The sequence below is a fragment of the Rissa tridactyla genome, chromosome 3, assembly GCF_028500815.1.
Source record: "Rissa tridactyla isolate bRisTri1 chromosome 3, bRisTri1.patW.cur.20221130, whole genome shotgun sequence".
NCBI classification, from domain to species: Eukaryota; Metazoa; Chordata; class Aves; order Charadriiformes; family Laridae; genus Rissa; species Rissa tridactyla.
This window is the reverse complement of record NC_071468.1, coordinates 9,820,144-9,844,051: the sequence shown is the minus strand read 5'-3', so window position 1 is coordinate 9,844,051 and position 23,908 is coordinate 9,820,144. Positions and strand designations below refer to the sequence as shown.

General features: G+C 41.8%; 1 protein-coding gene across 10 annotated transcripts in view; it reads right to left on the bottom strand.

Annotated features, from left to right (window-relative positions):
• The window catches only part of RIN2 (Ras and Rab interactor 2), an 84,005-nt gene that overhangs the window by 47,316 nt on the left and 12,781 nt on the right, over positions 1-23,908 (bottom strand). For 7 of the 10 annotated variants that reach the window (XR_008465574.1, XM_054196178.1, XM_054196177.1 and 4 more), the window contains one exon: positions 7,020-7,112. The exons of 1 other annotated variant lie outside the window; for it this stretch is intronic. Coding sequence is in view for 4 of the 9 variants with exons in the window: in XM_054196178.1 (XP_054052153.1) it covers positions 7,020-7,076 (57 nt within the window). In the remaining 5 variants the exon portion in view is untranslated. Of the gene's footprint in view, positions 1-7,019; positions 7,113-8,536; positions 8,696-23,908 lie in introns of those variants that run through there. 2 more of the 10 variants (XM_054196179.1, XM_054196180.1) reach the window with 2 other exon arrangements.

Here is a 23,908-nt window from a genome sequence, read left to right as displayed (position 1 = left end):
TTTCTGATGCTTTCCAATAGCCAATTTATCTTTGGAAGTTATTTGTAGTTATTTTTGTATGGCTGCCAGGTTCAGCCTCTTTAACACAACCGCCTTTTACATCTTTGTCTGGGAAAGGTACTCGCTTATATAAGATTAAAGTTCTTGCAAACAAGTATTTTAAAACAGGTTTTAACTTGTAAACACTTTAAATCAGAATAGCATAAGGCAAGCACTGCAGAACAGTTTTATCTTGAAGACGTTGTCATCTTAACACTTTTTAATTTGTATGTCTGCCTTGAAGAGAATTTGTCAGAACTCCCTTTCCTGAGAGGAATTTTACTGTCTTGCAATTTTCTTTTTTCTTTTTTAGAAAAAGAACTTAAACAAAATGGAACATTTCAGGCGGTCTTAAGCTCACGTTCTCTTCTACAGGCCAAATTTCTCCGGTATACTACATATCCTCCATGACACAAGGCAGTCTTTCCTTAGTCTGTGAAAAGTCAGTACATCCTGCACAAGGAAATTAGGTCGAGTTCGGAGCATCGAACCTGAACCTGACCTGCAAACTCCCTCAGAACGGAACACGCTCTGCAACCAAGCTGTGACTCATCGGCGACCAGCAGGTACCGCACCTGAACTAAACCATTTATCCCTGACAATATTTTCTGCAAATGGCAACAAATTTTCCTTAAATTCTTCTGCATGTTAAAAAAAAAAAAAAAGAAGTTACTCTTCTCCTGACGTAAAAAAACCCCAAAAACCAGTCTTTTGGAGTTCCATCATTTGGGCATTCTTGCAATTAACTGACACGTACCATTACAACAGCACCTGACAAACCATTTTCTATCAAATAACGTAAGTTGTACTCGTGATTTTATGACAGCGTTTCTGAAGCATTTAGGATCAATTAAAATTCTGATCATTGTACAGCCTATGTGATGCTCGCATGATTAGCATTATACAAAGTGAGCTGTTAATAATATGTTTCTACAAAACGCAGGCAGGATCCTGGGTGCATACTATTATTAGAAGCAACTCGGAGAAAACAAGCAGCAACATAAGGCTGACTTCTTAGCTCATAATATTTGAATTCTTCAAACAGATTTCTGTATTCGCAAAGGGTGTGATTTGCAAAGAGTGGGAATAATGGGAAAACCTCACCCATTGGTTTCAACAGACTTGAAATCAAGACCGTAAGAGGCGGTTTCCAAAGGGAAATACAATTGAAGTAGGTGGATGTATTTGTCAGAGGCCCCTGTTAGTGTAAAACAACACACACGAGCCCCAAGGGTTAAAAAGCAATCTGAAGAAATCTGTCGCAGATTATTTAGGACCATGAAATAGATATTACCCTGCTATGCCACAGAAAGAAGAGGTTTACATAAAAAGAAATTTATTTGACATCTTCTCGGATGGTGAATTACTTAACATTGGAAAACCCCCAAAATTAAAAGGAGACCGTATGTGACACGATAAATAGCCATTTTTGTGTCTAATGTTTTTCCTTTAGAGTTTAATTCTGATAAAGCATTGCTCTGGAAATTAAAAAAACTACAATGCAACCCCTGTAAACCCAAATAATAATTATGACTCAGTCAGCATGAATTCACATAGCAGCCCAGCACAATATTCCCTAGACAAACCTATCCTAAACATTGAATTGCCTCAAATACTCATGTACTGTTTACATTCCTGAAATCCATGAACAAAATAAATGCAATACAAACATCTTAAACCATAACGTTTCCTTTCACAATGTATCATGCTATGCTTATCGTCAACTGATTCTTCATTTAACGAGACTGATCTCAGCTTTTAGAAGCTGGCAGGGGTTTCAGTGTAATTCCTACGTACAGACCACAAACACAACACGTCTCAGCTCCCCAGTGCACTCTCATCAGAGCATGCATATTCCATTTTTACATTTTAAATCTTTCAGGGTGTCATATAAGCAGCAAAAAAAAAAAAAATCAGAGCAAGTGTGTTTACTAGAAGCACCACACTCCCAAGGAACTACAGTCACCTTTCTGAAGCTGCTCTGTCTACACGTGCATCACTGCTGTGCATCAGGGAAAGCACATGCCCAGGACCAGACACAGACCAGTGCCCCTCTCAGAAGCCCGGCATAGCTATAGGTCATCTTACTCATTCAACTCACGAAGAGTTTCCGACACCCAAGAGGAAGACAGGCGGCTTTGACCTGATGCCTGTTTCAGGACATTTTTAGAAAAATCATTCATCCATCATGTCATCATTCATGGCAAATCAATTCTTGTTTTTTTTTTTTTTTGTGTTGAAATGTAAATAAGCACAGAGAATTAGATGAAATTGCCATCTCACTGAGATCACATTGAAAGAGTCAGCCAAGGTGACCACTGCAGAATGTTTCCAAGCCCTGAGATTTACAGGAGCTAAAGAGGAAAAGGTAAGATCAGTGCTTCTAATCTGGCAAGGGAACACGGGCTGAGGACAGCAAGGATCACTATCAGAGTGGACAAATGAGCCTCAGCACTTACCACCCCCCCTTCCTGCCAGCATCTCATTTTTCATTCTTTCTGAAGACCTGCATCCTCTTTGGCATCACATCTTTTCCTTCCTGTTTTGATACGCAGACCGTAGCAACCCTCAAAGAGCACCCTGTGTGACGAGGTGGCGAAGCGCCAGAGGCGAGCCAAACTGGGAATGCTATTTCTGGACTTGTCCAAAAGTCTGAATACAATTAAATATTTTGATATGTGGCTGCGGTTTCTGGTTATTTTTTTTACAGTGAGCTATGAACTCTCAAGACCACTAACATTATTCAGTGTCTTATTCATCAGTAAGCAACAAAGTTTTACCCAGTGCTTGATTTTAGGACAGAAAAGCTTTAGTGGTGCAAAACCTCTGATGCCAGTTCAATGAAGGCTGGAACATTTTTGATGAGAAGGAGAATGGTTCAGTAAAAAGGTTGTTTGTCAGAGACATATATTCAGTTCCTTGCTGTACCACAGACTTCCTCTGTAACTACTGGCAAGTTATTCAGTCCCAGAATTACCCAAGCCTAACTCAATCTTTGCTTCATTTTTACTACTTGCTGGCTTTGAGTCTTCATCAACCGCAAGGCATAAAGGCTACAGAGAATTTAGCCTATAAAACTAGACTTTCACTCTTTGTAAAACAGGAACAATACTGTTTTCCTGGTGTACTAACAGTCGAAAGAATGAACATGGAAGAACTAAGAGATGGGTAGAAGCTACAGCAACAGGAACGATTTAATAACCAGAAAGAATAGTTGGAATTTCCCACTGGTATTTGTCAATTAGTTTTCTCATAAACCTTGCTGAGAACGGTAAGACGCTCTCTATGAGGATTTAAGTGCCCTGAGAAACCCCACGTCAGCACGCTAAAGGTTTCTTGGGCAACTGTAAAGTAACAAGCACAGCATGAGAGCCATATGCAGAAGTACACTATACACGGTCTGCGCATCTGGGAGAGCATTCTGAAGCACAGGTCAGCATGGATAAAAGGCTGTATCTTAACTTTAAAAATGTAGGGGAGGGAAAGACAGAGCAGGAAATTTCACTGTGCGCACAGGTTCACACACACAGACACCGGGTACGTTACACACAGGCTGGATACGCTGACTGCCTGCAGTTTCCAATTCAGCCCTGTAGGTTCAGAACGGTGGTCCAACAGGGCAACTTCCCAGGGAGGGAGAGAGGTCTGAAACGGTAGCTTTGAGGCATTTTTTATTCCCCACTGTTCTTCAAGCCATTCCCCTGCCAGCATGTCCTTGGGAAAATTTAAGACAACCTTAGTTTCTTAATTGACAGTGTTTCTCATGCCCTTAAGAGTCCGATGTCTTGAAATCACTCAGGCATACGGCATTCCTAATCTTTTTGAGTAACTACAACCATGACATCGTGAACAGGAGGTGCACAAAATAGCTATTCCTGCATCTGTTTTCCACACAAGAATTACTTACACAAGGAGATATCAAAGGACTGCAGAAAGTGACACGGGCACTTACAGTCCCCCTGACATCATGATTCCTTCAGCACACGCTTAAGTGACAACCTAGAAGTAGTCCTTAAAAGTGAGACAGTTTCATGCCACGATTTGAAAATATGTCCATTCTCCCTGTATGGTTGTGGACTGCCAAACATGCTTGATGTTTATGCTTTTGAGATATGAGACATAACAAGAGCCTGTTGCAAAACTGAGAAGCGGTTCCTGTCCCCAGAAGACCCGGTTTATTGCTGACCACATGAAGCTCTGGGCAAGCCAAAGAGGAAAACGCACTGTCACTGCAGGGCTGATCCTCTCTTTCCAAAAGACTGGCCTGCTAGGATTGCCTTAAGATAAAGAAAACATGCAACACATGAAACAAACACTGTAAGGCGTTATGTGTCTCGCTACCACAGCGCTATGAAGCTGCTGACACAGAAACTGGTCCTGCACGCTGCACCGGCCGTCAGTATGGCTCTCCATGTGCCACAGGCACCAGACACAGCTTGGTTGGGTCCCATTTGTCCGTAATCATGAGTGTATTTAGAGCTAGAACACCCACCCCAAGCATTAGGGTCTGATTCAGGCAGCAGCAGAACAACATTTCTGTCCCAGAGGAAGGGAGGGAATGGAAGCAGCAACACCTGAAACATCTGGCACGGGACCCGCAAGGAGAGCACGGTGCTCCAGGGGCAGAGTGGCAGGAGCTAGGAACAGTCAGGAAAGTGGCAGCTGCTTCCCGCTACTTAGGGCTTCGGCTGGTCAATCACATTCACTGCAATACTAGAAAAAGAAAAGCAGTACGCTTTTTCTTAATATAAGCTGAGATGGCAGCAAGTATTAGCGTCTTTCACCGGAAGAAGCTACAGCAGGCAATGAATATTCTAAGGGAAGCAATCAAGGCAAGTTAATTCAGTGCTCCGAAGCACCTGTAAATTTTGATTGCTCCTTAGAGCAAAGCCTTGCCCAGCAAGACAGCCACTACCCTGGCACTATATAAACAGCAAAATTCTAGTGTAGAACAGACAAGTTCAACTCTGTTGTATTTAACCCTGATCCCAGGCTGGTCTGTGTGACAGTTTACTCTATTCCTCACATCAGAAAAATACACATATCTTCCTGGCCAGTGGTAGGACACCACAGTTTGATACTTCCAACACAGAGGCACTGCCTGGACACTATTCTCCCCGTCCTGCTCTCTAGAAGTATATGGTGTTTGCAGATGTACTCACACAGTGCACATAAAGGCTCTGTTAACTGCATTTCAGATCAACTAATCCTTTTTTCTGGAAGAAAATGTTAATTACAGCCTTTTCTACAATTAACTTTGGTGCTGCCTCCAGACCTCCTCCTTTACGCATAATTAAAACACAGTTAATGCGATCCAGTCATCTTTTGAAAGCTATACTGGCAACTCCCACTGTACCTCTGCTTTTTGTGATGCCAACCTGAAAGACGATAGCTCTCCAGTCTCTCCACTGCATAAAGTCTCTCTCTGCCATACAAAAAGACCAAAGCACGTTCCCACATTTCCCTAGAAAGCAGTAAGCTCACTGCAGCGCCAAAAACCTCTGACTGACCCCCCCGAAGCCTTAACAAACCTCGCACAGAGCAGGAGGCAGAAGAGAGGATACAGTGACCGTGCTCACTTTTGCAGTGTGATTCTTCACACCTGAGCTAAGCCCCTACTGCTGAGCAAATCTGGGGCCAATCACGCGAGTTAACTCTGCAGGAAATACTGTGAAAAAACAAAATTGAAGTCAAGTTTAATTCTTGACAGAAGTGATTTATAACTATGTAGAAGTGAAGATGATCACCGAAGATGCACAAAACCTAATGACGGCAGGCAGCCAATCCGAAGTAGATCCTTTCTCATGCAGTTCTCCAGGTTCCATTTTCCAGCTGTAATGAGGTTAGTGGGACAAAAATCAGATATTGACGCCCAGGGACAAAAATGCATTTCTAAAGAGTTCCCGGGAGTATTTGAAGGTGCTTCAACTGAGGGCTCTACATCCCTGCAGCTCTGAGCACCACCTCAAGTCTGGAGCGGCCTCCACCCATGCTCCCAGGTGTTTCCCAGGGGTATCAGGAGAGCATACGTTGCCTTCCTGGCCCATTGCCGTGCATCAGCTCTGTCCCGTGATGGAATGGAACTGGCAGGGAGACGGGAGGACTCTCACGCAAAACATATTTCTCACTGGAATGTGCTGTTATTAGGTGTGCTATAAGTCACAGGACATCTCAAAACAGCCCCCAGAACGAAGAAACGCTAAATGGAATTATTTCTCTTTTCTCTCTATAAGCATGTCCACGCCAGTACAGAACTACCAGCTCTCAGTGCCTGTGTCATCAGGAAGTCAGGCTGACTATCTTACGGGAGGAACCATTAGTCCCCTTTAAAGTATGTAGGCACCTGAAAACACAGACATCTGCCTTGCTGGATTTTTGAGAGTATGGCAATGAGCTAAGCACCAGCTTCTTGTTCATTTCAAACAAGGTGCACTTAGGCTTTAAAAAAAAAAAACAACCAAAAATGCAACAGCCAAACAAAGCGAAAATCACCAAAACACAAAAAGGACTGAAATATACATTGAGAACACAAATACAGTATTTTTGAGCGTGTTCAGATTACACACAAACAAGGAGACCCCACCAATTTTTCTTAAAATACACAAGGAAATGAAACATACTTTCAATACAGTAATGGAAATCATAAACCTGTACCGCAACTTTAAACTACGCAAATCCCGTTTAAGAAAGCTCTAATAATTTATGCCCACGCATAACTATGCCACTAATGCTGAGAACATAAGCTAAGAAAGCTGTTTTACACCAAATATTCTATTCAGCGTACAGGAAAACAACATACACATTAAATAAATGGGTGGCAATCTAACAACAAATGCCACCTGTAAGAAGAGATGCTTAATGCAGTGCTTCCTATTTTACAGAGAAAGGTTGCTAGATATCACAGACTGTACTGCACATTCTGCATCGCTTGTTTCACATAAAACCACGTGCTTTATGTTCTGTATAAATATCCCATTTACCTTAAAGAAACTTCCTCTTTTGTCCAGACAACGGGCTTTCATTGTCAAAGACGACATCTTCCCCAGGAAGACTCCACTGTATGCCTTGAACTCCTAAAAGTAGAAACATTTTTTTAATGGTTAGTCCAGTCCATAGGAAATTCCTTTCTAAGCCACAGAAACAGTCACAACAAGCCTTCTGCCAAAACCCTTTCCATCAACAACGTGGTGCCATTTATTTCCTATCAGAGTCTTTACATGTCCCTTTGGTCTATTATTTTTTCATAAATTGCTTCAAAAAGACAGTGCTACTCGGAGTTCCGTGTTTCTCCCTTCTCTTCACAGCTGATCTGAGTAGATTTTAATGCGCTCATTAAAAAAGAATGCTAAAACATAACGATTGCTTTGTTTGTTTGCTTGACCTCAGCACGAAGTACAAATAGAACGAAATGTTAAGATGTCTCTACAGTCCACTCAAATACAGTATTAACGGGGCTGACCAGGAAGGGGGGGGGGAAATTAAAAAGTTGAAAAGTCACCCACGAGGGAAAAAACACATTACCATGAATAAAAAAAAAAAAAAAACAAACCCACAGACAAAAAAAAAAAAAAAAAAAAAAATCACCAGAACAAAACATCCCCCCCCCCCAAAAGAAAAAAAAAAACAAACACAAAAACTGCTTGAAGTTCCTAAAATGCAATGAAATCTTCTGAGAGTCATGTCCAAGTGAGAAACTGAAGATGCGGTTTGGAAGAAGCTGCATTTTCCACTATCAGGTAAACTGAGTGAGCGGTTTAACACCCAGAAGGACACAGTAACACATAACTAGAATATGTGCACACAATGAGAAATATCACGGGGGTGATCTCCAGCTCATTAGCAGAGCTCCTCTAAAATCACAACCGACCCATGCTAGTAATTTGGGAATAAACTTCTGAACCAAAGAATCGAGTTCCATGGCTAAAAAGTCCTTCTCGGATTTTTAGCAGTGAGCTTATAATTGCATTTCAATAGCCTAACTCTTCTCCTCACTCACCCATTTACTGACCACGTAGTAGGTGGTTACGTCGGAAGTTTCAACTACCTGAATGGCAAAATATTACAGGTGCAAAACATTTGAGACTAAGAGAGTGGCACAGCTTTTGATTTAACGCACGCAGAAATTAAACTATAAATGGCAGGGAGCAGCAGTGAAAAACAAGCCTAGTGGCAGGGCTGCGGATGGAGCTTGAGCAAAACAAAGCAGCTGGGACAGAGAACGCGGAGACAAAAAAAAAAAAGCCAAACAGATTTGACACAGACACATCCCCACACACACGCTCTGCTTCCCGCTAATGCCTTATGAGAAGGCATCAACAAGGGTAAACAGGACCGAGGAGGAGGAGCTTATAAGAAAAAAGGGTTAAACGCAAAGCCCTGTCAAGCACAAATACTGGAAAAGGGTAAGAGGTAGAAGCAGGAGAAAAGAAACATTTTTCTCTTGGTTTTAACGTAGCAGGAAGCTTTAAGTTGTCCACCCCATTTCCAGAGGTCATACCACAAGAGCACTAGAAGGTTACATTTTTCCACTTAGATTCCGGTTAAAAAGCAGCCATGCCGGGAAGCTCAGGAACCAGTCTGTTTTCCAGGCAGAGTTTGCAGACTTTAAAGGTTGAAAGAAAAATCCCGAATTCTGCATTCTTGTGAAAGCCAGGCACTAGAGAATGACCGAGAGAACACAAAAAACAGCGCGGGGTGGGAAGAAAAAAAGATATAATCAAACTTTCTTCGGAAATCAGTATATTTAAAGGAATGCGTTCCTGATGAGGCTCTAAAGCGTTGTGATATGTGGTGTTTTACTTAAAAGTCTTGTCTAAATTACTGGCTTGCACCAATCCTATAAGAGACTGAAGTCCGGGGAAGTGGGTGGGTTTGCAGGTGCTACTAAATCAGTTGGGCTCTGTGTCCTCACCTGCCACATGGCACAAGGACAACTGTTCCACTCTGGGGAGCGTTAGACATTTTAAAGACTTTTGGTATTTGATATTGGCTATTCTAAACAATCTAAAGGTTGCCATAAAACAAGAATTTTTAAGTTATAAAATAAAAAGTTTTCTTTCAATGAATTCCACAAAGGGAATTTGCACCTGAAAGACTTAAGGTAGAGGAAGACCCAAGAAACCTAAAAAGGAATTAGAATAAAAACCTCAGTTTTCCAAGTTGATGCTATCCTCTTAATGACACCACCAAATGCAATTCCACAGGAAAAAAAAAACCAGGGATTTTAAATTAGTCACTTTAGAGGTTTATAAGCAAGATCATGCAGTTGTATTTGCATCTCTAGTCTCAGTCATTAATCGTTACGTTTGCAAACAACAACCCCTTTCACAGGAAATCTAATGTTTTTTGGGGTTTTTTTTTTTTTTTTTACTTTAACCACAAAGATGCCTGCATGCAATCCTATTACCAAAATAATAAGATCATGCCAAGATTTTTACAGTCATCTTATTTCAACACAGAACAGAAGTTTATAAGCTTCCACACTCAAACATACAGAAGAATGCAAACATACAGATGCAGTCTGCCCTTCAAAGAGCAGTCGGACTCCAACTTGGGAGAAAGCCTCAGACAAGACCACTGCTTATTCTGCTTATAAGAGGCTCTGAAGCGCTAAACTTTTCCGTAGCTGCTATTCTTGTTATTACTTACGTAATAATATTAGTACCTGTATGACCGTAAGTCTGAGCCCCAGCTGAGCTCAAGTCCTTGCTCTTGGCGGCTCTCTACGCAGCCAGAGAATCAATCCACGCTACCCTTTGTGGTTACACTGTAATTTCAAACGCACGTAGGGTAACCTAAATACCGTTCCATGTCTGAGTAGTTTTTAGTACTTCTGGCTAAAATCAGCGCAGTGGGAAACACTGTTGTTAGGGGGTTTTTTTTGCATTTGTTTGGGTTTTTTTTTTTTTTTGGTGTGTATGCTTTTTTTTTTAGGCCACCCAATATGCAAATAGACATTAAGACCCATCAGTAAAATGGATGGCCGGGGTGGGTGCAACAGCCCAAAAACTGAGGGTGGGCCCCTACCTGTCTCCCACCCTGGAGTTCCGCAGTGCACAGAAGCAACTTGCAGAAGAACAAAACTACTGTCGAGAGGTTTCATTCCTCTACACGGCTGCCCACATCTGGTGCTTATTCAGACCCAGAACAGGCTGAAAAACCACCACTGCTCTGAAGTTGTTTTTGTTGAGTTCAGACAGTATGAGGCTGTCAGAAAGGGAAAATCTGCCTTCTTTGATTGGGAAGCCACGTAGAAAAAGACAGCAAAGCATGTCTTCTTCTGAACATACCAGAGACGAGCTGGTTCTCTCCTTCCTCTGTGTTTTAAGGACTGAGGCAGAGGGTCTAGATAGATTTGCTTAGACATTGCCTGGGTGATTGCTCAGAAACCCATCTGAAAATGTCATCAAGCTGCAGGAGCCCATTCACTGTATAATTCATGTGACCTTTTTATCCATCCATCTGGAAGGTAGCCTCTTCTGCGTTTAAGCGGCCAGTACTTTACCTACTTAGCAGTCTCTGCAGCCCTTAGCTCTCAAAGGGCAGCAGGTGCCAGACCCCTGCCTGCCGCTCTCGTGTTTGGGTGGCTCCCTTCCAGCAGCACCAGTCTCTCCTGTAAGCAGCGCTGTCTTCCCACAGCTCTTCAAATCCAGGACAAAGCGACAAAGCTCGTGTGTGTAAACGACAAGACAAGGCAGGGAAAAAGAACAATTTGTCTGCTTGGCAAATTTCTATGAAATGCAATGCTATTCCATGGATCCCGACGCCCATGCAAGCTGTAGGTTTCAAAAAAAGGTGCTTTCCATCTTCTTTTTTCCATTCCTTTCTCCTTCTGCTTTTTATTTACACAGGAATGCCAGAGCACCATTCAGGTGCCTGGATGTAACCAAGACTTCTTGTCAAAACAGCTCCTACTTTCTTCCCTCTTCTGCAATTTTATTTGATATTTTATATTCTTATACTTAACCGTAGTAGTGACGATCACCGTCTTCCTGGACTTCTCCGGATTCTTCCCTTGAAACCTCTCATTCCAATCTTGCTTTTACAAGGCAAAACATCCTATCTTCTTTAGCTAAAAGTCCTAGCAAAGATGAGACAGTCGGCATTCCTCCCCTGAGCTGGAAAGCAAAGGCCACAGCAATTCGGGGAACTTAAAAAGCCACTGCCCACAAACCTTCTTACCCCACCTATGCTCGGTTTCCTAAGGAATCGAGGCTATTACAACTGCACCAGTTTTGTTTTTTAGTTCCCAACTATGATTTTTGATCTTTTGGCCAACCTAACAAGATCCGACTGAGGAAGAGAGTCTCTGTTTACAAATGCTGACCAAAGGACAGAGGGAAGAGACTCCATTAATGTCGTCACTGAAGGAAGAGGAGAGATCTGCAGCCTTCCTTTTGCTGGCAGACCAATAGAATTAGCAGAACCCACTTTTTCGTATTTTAAGCCTAAATTATCCCACTGAAGGAACTGGCTGTCCTCGTTCGTTCTCAATCTGTAAAGGCCATGCAACTACTGAGCGCAGACATTCACGGAAACTACTTCAGGCAAACAAAACCAGGTTTTACTATTGTGCAGCCAAGGGAGAACAGGAGAAAAATATCAGTCCAGACCCTAAATATAAACTAGCAAAGGTAACCTGATGTCAGAAGACTAATGCTGATTGATAGCTGTCAATGTAGTCCTTAGGCCCTCCACTTTGCCAGTGGCAGGGTGCAGTAGAGGAGCTGAAATACAATCCCTACTGTCTCATAACAGAAATCCATGGCAGCTAGGTAGAGCCTACCACATATGTTCTTGAAAAACCTATGGTCAATTAGCATCATATTACAATCAAATTACAATAGCAATTTGTAAACACATAGTATTAAAAAAAGAGTTACAGTTAATTCAGTGAACCCATTTTCTGGTGGGTTAAACTGGAAACCTGAAACAGGAAGGATAAATACTTTTTACTTTTTTAAAAAAATACTTCTAAAATGCAATCCTACACATTAGAATATGTGAAGAAATATTCACAGAACTTCAGATTTACAGCAAATTTAAGCATCCTCATGCAGAGGGTTGCCTTCATCTCTAACCTACAAAGCTCTGGTTTGTCTAATTACTCTGACCTTATCTGATTCTTGGCAAAACTAAACTTTTCCTTTTGAAAGTATTTCCTCTGAAGTTAACTGAAAGCCCACTTCCAGGGCCACATAGATACAACTGAGCACAGTATCACTTTGAAAAAAAAATCTATCAAATGAGCGCCTCAGTCTGAAAACTATCATTGGTGCCAGGATTTTGCAGACCTCTCAACTCAAATGTTGCATTGTGTTAGCACAGCTGTATCCACAAGCAAAAAAGCAAGGGGATTATGCAAAAAGGATTCTAGCTTCCATCATTCTTCTGGCTGCAGAAAGGGTTTACAGTCTTTTTTTTTTTTTTTCCTTCTTCTTCAAATAATGCCAGAGCACATTATTTGTAGAAAACAAATAATGCATGCAGCAAAAATACAAGTCACTCTTCACAGTATCATGTTTCTGTATTTTGTCATCTTAATTAAAACATTTGAAAAAGCTTGGAAGTAACAAACATTCCCTGATCAACCTCCTTTTTCTTCAGGCACTGTTTTCACTTTTATCTCTAGTACCTGAACGTAACGAGTCTCTGTGAGCTACCCCCCTGAAGAAAGCCTGGTCACCACCAGTATGCTGTCAGAGAGCAACAGTATTTCTGCCCATAATGAGCTAAAAAAACAAAAATCTTACAAAGATAGACCCTACACATGAAGACAGGATGGTCACGCATGACTGCTTGCAATCCTTTTCAAGAAGCAAAAACTTTCTGAAAAACTAAATAGGAAACAGAAACATGCAACACACCAACTTTTAAAAAACCAACGAGCAGATCACAGGTGAACTCCCAATGTGCCTCTTAATGAATTTTGCAAAATTTGAAATGCAATACCACTGAATTTACACACCTCATTAATTCCTCCAGGGAAATTATTACTCTTCCCACAAAGAAACGAAGGTACGAGGTAGTTAAAGGCAACCAGCAGAATTAAATGATGTGCAAGCAGTCTGATCAGCGAAATAGGGGCAGCTGCGTCCCAACTGCTGACATACCATTTTATGCTTCCAAGTTTTTTCAGTTGCCACACTGGTCACATCAGGCACTGTCACTCTTAAGCCTCATTTGTTGGTACAGGTAGAACAAGGCAACGTGTATCCCCCCACCGAGAGGTTCCTCTTGTGCCATTACAGCAGCGAGCAGTTCAGTGGGGTCCGAAGCTCCCTCGCCTCTTGCTCTTGTTCAAACTCTGTACCAATACAGTCACTCAGAAATTATTATTAAACAGGAGTTGCAGACAAGAAGTCAAGACTTCATTATCGTCCCATCTTTCAGACAAATCCTCGTCTCTCACTTCACTCACAATGCTAATCCGAGACCTGAATTTCCGTGGGTTGGGAGAGGACAGGACGAGTACAATCTCTCAGGATCATTATAGTGACATCTGGCTCTAGACATCACCTGTGCGTAAGCCTGTGGAGGCTTCCTATACAGGCCTGCATAGAAGAGGCCAGAGCCCGGCCAGCAGCATGACCCCAGAGCCTGCAAAAGTCTCTGATCTCCTCAAGCAGAGAAGCTTTTGGGGCTCCTGTCACCAGTGCCCACTTCCTTGGGGACAGCCAGAACTCAGCCAGGGCCCAACACGGCCTTGGCTCTTGCAAGTGTGAGGGGAAGGTGCGGTGCAGTTGTGAATCTGGAGACAGAAGTGATGCCCTAAGAACCGGCAAATGAGTTTGAGGAGCAAGGTGTGGCAGCTGGAGGCGCAGTGAGGAGTTTATAGGGTCTTAACCTCATATCCTCCTCATAACCAGACAAACTTGGACGCAGCGTGGCTGCTTTTTTCCTAGTAGTCCTCTTTCCTAAAACAAACAGCTGGCAAACTGTTCATAGCTTTGTCTTACAGAGAGTGAGCTCTCCTAGATATCACACAGTATCATGCAAAGGTTGCTCTTCAGCTCCCAATATTGTCAGCTTGTTTATTTATTACAGGCCACAGCTCTTTTCAGTTTCCTTGGCTGATCGTTTCTGACGCCTGTATTTGCATCCTGCAGTATCAATGCTCCTCATCCTGGTTAAGGTAACAAAATCACAGCCACCTTTCCAAGGACTCCTTCACCCCACTACGCGTTAAGCCATAAAAATATCACCAACTGCTTAAGGAACTACTACCTGGACAGACTCGGATCTTCAGGGGCTGTGAACGAGTCCATGCATCAGGCTTGGTATATTTATCTGACTTAATCTAAAGTGGGAACACCGCTGACAAACACAAACATTGATCTTTCTACACCTAGCTTCAGTTAGTCATCACTCCTGCCTCAACCAACCTTTTGCCTGCAAGCTTATTTTTTCCCCTTGATTCCAGATCCTAATCACTGGCAGCCTTTTACGAGACGAAAGGATAAAGAGGAATTACTTTGAACTTGTTTCAGCATGGCACTCTCAGGAGAGGTTTGAAGTCCCATTACGTTTTTGATAGATCCGCCGTCTCACAGCTGTCTACCCACTTGCTTTATCTATGCTGGATTCATAAATGCAGTAATGAAAGCATCTGAAAATCCCGTCTGAAAAGCGCGCAAGAGTTGGCCTGACTCTGTGCCCACTGAACACGAACAGACATTCTATCACTCTTTCCAACAGGAGCCTACAGTTAGGCAAACACTGAATGCCTCGGAAAATCCAACCCTTCAGCTTTGCTGAACGCGGCACCCTACCAAGAGGATTATGTTTGCTGCTAGCGCTGTCTCTCTCCACCCCTTCCAAACAGTTTCTTCTTCCTCCCTTCCACTAAACAACCTCTTCCTGCTTGCTCCCATGGCATACTTTCCACATTACTGAAAAGGAATAAAAACCCCAGTCATTTCCTCTGGCACAGCATTTAGTCGTGAAGGATACTACCACATCTCTTATAAGAGAATGATTGTACATTGATACATTCATGTCTTGTTTTGCCTCTAGACATGTCAGAGAAATACATTTATAAGATTGGCTTTGATTTGGATAACCTTTCAGAAGGTTCATATTCTTCCCAAATTCCCTGGCCTGGATATCTCACAAAATGAGACTTTCTTGTAGTATTTCAGTAATTTCCATTTATTATTCCTGCCAAAACCAGTGAATAATAAAAGTCAAAACATTCAGAAATTGGTTTTCAAACTTTTTTTTTTTTTTAAAAAAAAACAAACAACCAACAAACATTTAACATTGAGTTGCAGTTCCTGGAAGAAGCGAGTAAAGGTAATCGCTTGAATTACAATATAGCTTCAAGGTCTGGGGAAGCTTCAGAATTCATAACGAAGCATTAAGTCAAATGCAGAGAGAGATGGGTTACAGCACCTGCAACTGAGATGGAGATGCACAAGATCACCACCTGCTGGGCTTGACTGCGGGTTATTTTTGGTACCTGGGTAAAGGTGCCTAAAATATCTCCTGTACCACGAATCCCAGAGAAGAACGAGGGTTTCTGCATTCACGTCATAACTCCTACCTCCTTGCCTGACAGAGGCACCAAGCAAAGCTCCGACCGTACCGCTGCCAGGGGTAACGTTCCTCCATGCAGCAAGGTGGAAGCAGAGACCTGACCTTCTGCCGGTTCAACGAGCTCAAACACTTCCATCAACTCAAATATTTCCATGATCCTTATTCTTGTATTAGACAGCTGCACCTAGTATTGCATCTTTTTTCTACAATTTACTCTTTTGCACCTAACAATTACTGATATACAACATAATTTCTATTTCATTGTGTTTGAAAAAAATAAAAATATGGGCATGCTGACTCTGAAAGCCAAGGACACTGCAGCATGCTTTTGAAAAAATCATTGTTTATTACATGCACGCACAGTATCTGTAGATATGCAAAACTTCAGAAGATAAGGGAGAAAGCGTAAGTAAGATTTTCTTGCTAAAATAAACAACCTGACAGAAGGAAAGGGATATCTTCACCTACATTTTTAAGGACTTGCCAAAACGTACACATTCTTAGAACTAATATGTGGTATTTGTCTGTTCTCCAGATCTGTAAGTTTTTAGACTACCTCATGATCAATATTATCCATTATTACCATTCTGTGAATCTGTAATATACAGGAAAAAAAAAACAGCAACACTGTGATACAGCAGATCAAACTTGAAGTTGCATCCATAGTACGGCAAGAGGGTTCTCGCATGCAATGCATGTTTATCTAATGGTTAAGGTATACATGTTTGAAGCAACGATAAATTCAGTACTAGATGTGAAAAGATGCCATGTAGGTTACCATTTATTTGTCGGAGTTTGTGGGTCTTTCCTCTGATGGATTAATCCCACTTTTTCCTGTTTGCGGAGTTTTATATTGCACCAGCAGACAAGAACAAGGGTCAATCTCTCTTGGATGCCCCTCAGTCGGAGGGGAAAGGGTAACTCTAGAGAAGAGGGCACAAAATGGACACTTAACAGAGGTCCCCTAAACCTGCCTCTCCCCTCCCTGGCTACAGGGAGGGCCGAGGGACAAAAGCTGCCCTAGCTGAAGTTAGCCTTTGCCAGTACTTCCATTAAACCACAAAAATGCTCTTTAGAAAGATTATCAGGTACACATCAAACCTTTTCAACTTCAACAGAATAAGCCAGGCCAGTCGCACATAACAGCCAGGATGATATCGTTGATGCTCTATGCTCATGATAACTGTTTTTAAACCAAAATTGACTTCTGGTACCTTAAATTCACTAGGCAACTTGAAACCTCGCAAAATGTATCTGAAATGTCAGTGTTCACCTGCCTCAAGAAGAAAACCAAACCAAACCAACCCTCCCCACACGCAACACACTCCCCTTACACTGGGCACCACTTTGGATAATTTCAAATCTCAAGCTCCCCACGTGCTGCCGAAGTATCTCAGAGACTTACGAACAACAGCCAGGAATTAATTTTTATCTATTTTCTTAGTTTGATAACAGAAGTACAACTTCTCTGCATGGTCAAGCACACTATTTATAGCATTCTGCACTCGCACAACCTCCTCTCAGGTCCGTTAAGTGCCAATACATACTTTCAGTGTGTTGGGTGGTGGGGTGTGTGTGTGTTTTGTTAGCGTAAGCAATAAAGATTGCATTTCTGGCACTCATCATCAGGTCTGAACTGGTTCATAAACGCCAGATGGCTAGATTTACGCAGCCCTGTAAAACACGCGTGATGCCCATTTTAAAACTTTTCTCCGGTGTGGCAGAGTATTACGTACATCAAAGCTCTCGCTCGCTTTCCTCAGTGTTTCAGAAATACTAAGCAATAAGTTTCAGCTGATTTCCAGTAAAAGGAATTCCATTTTCAGAGATAGGGCAAAACAAATTGCTTTTGAAAAATTCTTTTTCATATAATTAATTGAAGAGGATTCCATTTGTTTACCCAAAGCAGCACACAGAAGGGGGGAAAAAAAAAAGGCAGCAGACAGTACTAATAAGTTGTTTGTTTGACCTTAAAAGTAAAAATTAGCCATGGATTGCAACATAAAAGAGTCACCTTAGGAGAACTGCAAAAGCTGCATATTCTTTTCAATTAATAGATAACTCTACCTATCTTTTAGACTCTTCACTATTAAAAAAAAAAAATCAAATGTTAAATAGTTTGTATGCCACTGAACAGTGACAAAACATAGTTTCTTTCAATTATAATGCAATGGCGCTTTCCAGTTGTGTTTGTTGCATCACTAATCTGCTCCACAGATACCTCCCTATAAGAAAATCACTATTTTATAATCGCAAGCAACTGTTTCATTATTCCCTAAGAAATGTTTTGCAAAGATTATTCTTTGTTCAACTCTGTATTTAAAAGAAGTAAACCATTGTTCAGGAGGTAGCCAGTGCCTAACTGGCTTAGGATGCAGCTTAAGTAGCTACATCCTGTGTTTCATAAAATCAACAGAGATCTCCATCGATATCCACAAGTACTGGCACGAGATTCAGTGTAGAGCACACTAAATGGGATGCAAGAAGAGTCTATAAGAAACCCATAATCACCGAGCGCGTCTGTTATTCCAAGGTCTACTTAAAAGCTTGTACTGCTCACCCTGAGACCGTTCAATACAAACGCTCAAAAGCATCATTTGCTGTGCACCTCGACTTCAGCACAGCATGACCATCAAGGCAATGATTAACTAGGGAACAAACAGCATTTTCCTATTCTGGTGTTGACCTTCGGCTCATCTTTCGTGTGACATATTCGAAAGAAAATATGTAAATTGTGTCATTGGACCCCCACTGACCTAATGTTTTACCTATTAGCTATGGAATCGGGTCATCAAATGTACTACACTTGACACTTTGTTTTTCAGATGGCTCCCAGTGACAGTAGCTGCTCCTCTTCAGTACACAGGTAGCTCTCCCTCTGTGCGTAATAAGTTGAGGCAGTTAAACATACAGTAGCTTTATTTCAGCCGAGTCCATGGTAAGGTCTAATATTTTAATTTCTAAGTAAAAACTGTGAAGACATGAAACCACCGGGGCCACTTCTCAATTTAGCCCTTAGTTAGAAACAATTTCACCCTTTTTTCTTTATTCAAGCTATTAGCGTATTACACAAAATAGTAATTTTGTGGACTGTATAAACTCAGTCCGTTTACCAAAAGCTACATTCACGGTATCAAGAAGCTGCACAATAACACATCCCAAGGCACACAACCCACAGGATACCACAGCCATGCAAGCCTGTACTCAACACTAGTGTTCCCACAGTCCTCGCGTACATGATTACGTATTAGCCAGCAGGTTAAGTGACCTTAGCAATACAAGAAGTAGTGTCAGTGCAGAAGTGACGGCTTTCACTGCTTGCAGCAGCGGAGAAAGCCACCATCACGTTCCGTAGCACCAGCTAGCCTCAACACTCGCACTGCCAGCACCCCAGCTCGGCCTTCTTTGCAAATCCTGCTGATGCCTCATCCTCCAGCCACCTTTAAAAGAATTAGCCCAGCAGCAAGGGGACGATTTGAATCGCTTTTAGGATTACAGGTGTACCTAAAATGAAATAAATCTAAACAGTGTGGCATCTTTAAGAGAGAAAGATGTTTTTGTGATTTCAGGAGGTGTATGTGCCCTCTTTGACCCCATGCATGGTTCCATTAAGACAAAAAGTCCCAGTGGTTAATGGGCTCTCAAGATTTAAGACACTGGTCTCGGATTTGGCAAGACCTTTGATACATAACCAGTCTTTGTTTCCCATGAAAACTGGGAACAGTACTGCCGTAACCTCCCTGGGTTTTTTCAAGGATTAAACCACTTAGCACTGACAGAGTTTCAGATACTGTGATGAAGGGGGTCATGTATGATAACTCTTTGCTGTCATCAGTGCACATACAGAGGAAAGAAAGGTATGATCAGAGGAGCGGGACGTATCACAAAGAAACGGGAAGAGACCACACAAAAGAAGAACGAACATCGGAAGCGCACGTGAAGGAAACTTACTTCCACTGAGACACACAGACACGTTACCTCCAAACTACAAAGAACTGCTACACTCATTTGGTTCATTTCAGTTAAATTTTCTTTGCTCTGTAATGCTCTGTTAGGAAAGATCTTATTGGTGTCTACAACTACCTACCAGGAGGGTGTAGAGAAGAAAAACCAAACTCTTCCCAAAAGCACATTGCTAGAAGGACAAGACACAATGTAGGAAAAGGTTTTCACCGTAAGGGTATTCAAGCACTGGGAGACGGATCCAGAGAGGCAGAGGTGTCTCCGTCTTTGGAGACACTGAAAGCTCAGTGGTACGAGGTCCCAAGCACCCTGATCCCACTGGAAGGGGAGCGGGACCAGCTGACCTCTGGAGGCCCCTTCCAAACTCTGGGTTTTGCCAAGACTTCACAAAGGTGTACGTATTCCCTTTCAGCACTGGAGTATTTTCTAGAATGTCTATCTAATATAAAACAAATAACAAAATCAAGTAGAAGACTTCATGTTACAGGTTGCTTCACTTTTTTTTTTTTTGGCTTTTATGTTTGCTTGTTTTGAAAGAACAAGTTATCAGAGGAAAAACATGGTTTTTCTTTCTCCATTTCTCACAGGGGTGGGAGCCCCTCACCCCTCCAAAATCCATTTTTACTTTTCATCACGCAGGAATTACTACATTTGCATAATCCAATAGAAATCACAAAATCAAAAAGCATACCATGTTAAATAAGAGTTTTAGCTTTGTATTTATTAGCAAATGATACACACAGGCAGGGTGAGAAAACATCTCCAGGTGCAGAAAGCTCTAAACTCTGAGCAAACAATTACATGTACTGGCGGAGCTAGGTATCAGCAGCAGCAAGAAGAGTTTGGATGTCCATTTTCCTACAGGGACAACTTGGCTAAACAAACCACAACTGTTATTTATCTACCCCCGGAAAATACATACAAAAAATTGGCAGCTCACCCAGTGTGTGATACACGAACATTGATCTAACATGAAATAAACGGGAAAAAATTAGAGCGATTGAACTTGATTTTTCCCTCCTGAAATAAGTGGACTACACGCTCTGGGCCAGCTGGTGTAAATCCACTGAAATGCTTAGATCTCAAAATGATCAAATTTTCAACATGTCTAAGAAGAAAGCAAAGCGTCCTACATACCGAATTACACCAGGTCAGCACCAAGGGACTAACTTGAGCAGAACCAAGCTATGCAGTTGTGGATTTGCTTTTTGTTCAGAACAATTGTGTTTGCATGTCCTTGGCTACATCTCCACTATTGTTTTCTGACCAAGAGGTTAACGTAATCCAACAGCCTATATGAGGAAAAATCGCACGCAAGTTTTTGTGGTTCCACTGTTCATTTTAAAACACCTGCCCACCATAGACATTACAGACAGTTCGCTGCTTTCTTCACCCAGCACTCACTACTTATTTTTGCAGAACCAACTGCGTTAAGTACCGATTTTTGTAGCACACTTCCCAAACAGTTACCAGCTCTTCTCGTACAATCATCAGCACACAAACACTGCAAACCATCAAGTTAGATTTATTTCTTAATGAACAAAAAATATTTTGACTAGAAAAAAAAAACGACTTTAAAAGAACAGTGCTTATGTCTTGATCTACTTATTTTGTGCACAGAAAAGACTGCAAGAAAATCTTTCCCTTAATTAAACCAAACTCATTGCTCTCCATACAAAGACCTGCCATCCAAATAAACCAGAGAGCAAAACACACCTATACCAGAGAAAGTTTTCACTGACCTAACCTAGTTAGGATCCACTAGCCATGAATAGATAAGCTACTCAACGTAGAAATCATTGCTTTGGCTTTAGAGACACAGACTGGTGAACCGGGTTTGCCCCACTAGCGACTTCAGACCTTCTGCACTACTACACCATAGTGCTGCTAGCCTGGCTTCTGGAGAGGGAGAGCTACCATCAAGCTCAGAATACGTAATTTGTTCCTGAACCACACTTTGACTATACAGAGCGGAAAAAACAGACGGAGCCATGTCTGTGAGTCAGTTCACTGTCATGCAAGTGTGCCAACACAGCAAGCAGGATAACCACCAAAGCACAGCGTTCTCATTGTCCTTTCAGCTATGCCACATACACATCACAGGAGATGAAATGCCTAGACTTATTTTGCCCAGAGAGGTGGTGGAGGCCCCATCCCTGAAGACATTCAAGGCCAGGCTTGATGAGGCTCTGAGCAACCTGATCTAGTTGAAGATGTCCCTGCTTACTGCCGGGGGGTTGGACTAGGTGACCTTTGAAGGTCCCTTCCAACCCAACACATTCTATGATAATGTTACTAGGGGTTTAAAAAAACCCAAACCACCCAAAACAAAATCAAAACCAACACAAGCAACAAACAAGATCCCAGAGAGAAAACAACCTTAATTTGAACATTCTTTATTTCTTGTCTGTTTGAGGGCAAGGGGGGAGGTGTAAATAGGGCAATCTAACAGTTCTTCAGATAGCATAATACTATAATAAATAATGTAATAATATTAATATAGTATGAATATATAATGGCAATACAATATATGTAATTAATAATATATACTACTACTACTGATATAATAATATTGCTCCTACTTGACCTATTTGGAAAAATTAGGAAGGAAGTTTAAATCCTCAAAATCACTTGAGGCACCTGTACATTTCCTATAAGGAACAAGACTACAAGACCTGCTATAAAAAGTGACTGTTTTATCAGAAAATTCACCCACAACTTAGACCAACTATACAACTCCAAAATATTAATTTTTTTTCTTCATATAACTGAACTGCTTCTTATTTGGGGGGCTGAGGGAATTCATTTGGGAGATGCTTTCTTTTTGAGGGACAAGGGAATTTCATACACTCAAATACTTAGAATCTACAATTTAGTTTCTAAATATACTTTCACCAAATAAATGAGAAAAGCCAAACATGACATACTATTCTGATAAATGCTGTTTATTGTTTCTTTTTCCGTCCTATTTCTTTATGGAAAAAAATACTAAGTAGTGCAAACAAAAAGGTTATGACACACACCAATGAAACCCAGGAAATTCAAAGCTGAAGGCTGTTGAAATAGCTATCCCAAGTTATTCCACTCCTCTTCCTTTTTTTATAAATACACCGTGGAACTGACAAAGTTAGACCTCAGCCAGGCTTCCTGGCTTGGGTCTCAATCTGGGTAACTTCCAAGTCACGTAAACACCGGTCATCCTTCCTGCCCTCATGCTGCTCCTCTTGATCCTCCTTCAGAGGACAATTGTTCCCTCTGACCTCTCCCTATGACTTTTCCCCTCTGATAACCATCTCGGGTACCTCTATCATCTTAATGTTCCTCCTTCTGTCACTGACATTTGCAATTCGTCAACAATGCAAAGGTTACTGCCGCTTTCTTGGCGCTCTTCCCTTTTTCCATCAGGTTGTCCGTCACTAGCTCTCCTCTCTCACTGTGTATCCTGACCAGCCCCAGTCTCTCCTACCCCAGCCCTTACACCCAACTTACCCTCACTCTTGCAGCTGAACCCCTGGGGATGAAACCCCACAACTTTGCTAGCTTTCCTCCCTCTACCTATAAGTTTTCCATCCGCCAACACAATTCACGTTTCACAGTTTTAACTATTTTCTACTTCCCACTAAAGCTCTTCTCCTTTTCTAGTCCGTTCTCCATAGCCACCTGCATAAGGATCCTGGAAAGACAGATGTATTCCATATTAAATGACATCTCCAAGATCTGGCATTTTACACAGGTTTGAGCAGCCTTCTCATTCCTCCCCCTTCTTCCAACATCACACTTGTATTTGAGAAGGTGGTCTAAGATCATCACCCCAATAACTCACCTATCTTCTTCTATCCTCAAGTCCCTTAAAAGACCAGGACACGTTCAATCCCGTACCTAAGAGGCAGGTATCGATGCCACCTCTACTAACTGTGTCTTCCTCCTAAGAGAAAGGTTTAAAGACTCTCCCAGGCTGTCTTCATCCAGACAAAGAAGAAAGAAGGTCCTCCCCCTCCCTAGGTTTTGGGGGTGAGCAGTTTTACCTTCTCTGTCCAACCTATTTTTGATCCCCCAGTGGTACAGAGAACTTCATCATCGCCAGACAGTGACATCACAACCCACTTGATTACTACTAAATGTTTCTCTTTTCTTGATGGATTTACGAGTTCATAGAAACTACTAGCAGGGGAACTCCTGAAGAAGGAAGTGTGGGTGTTTAATTCTCCACTATTAGTTTACTTGTGTAAACAATGTGTTTTCTCTCTCCCCTCTCCTGGGACAAAGTGTTTTGAAATAAGAAAACAAGCCTCATTTGGTGAAATGGTGAAACTGGGTCAAAGTACTGACAACGGCAGACCATTCTGAAATAAAACACATCGGTGACTCC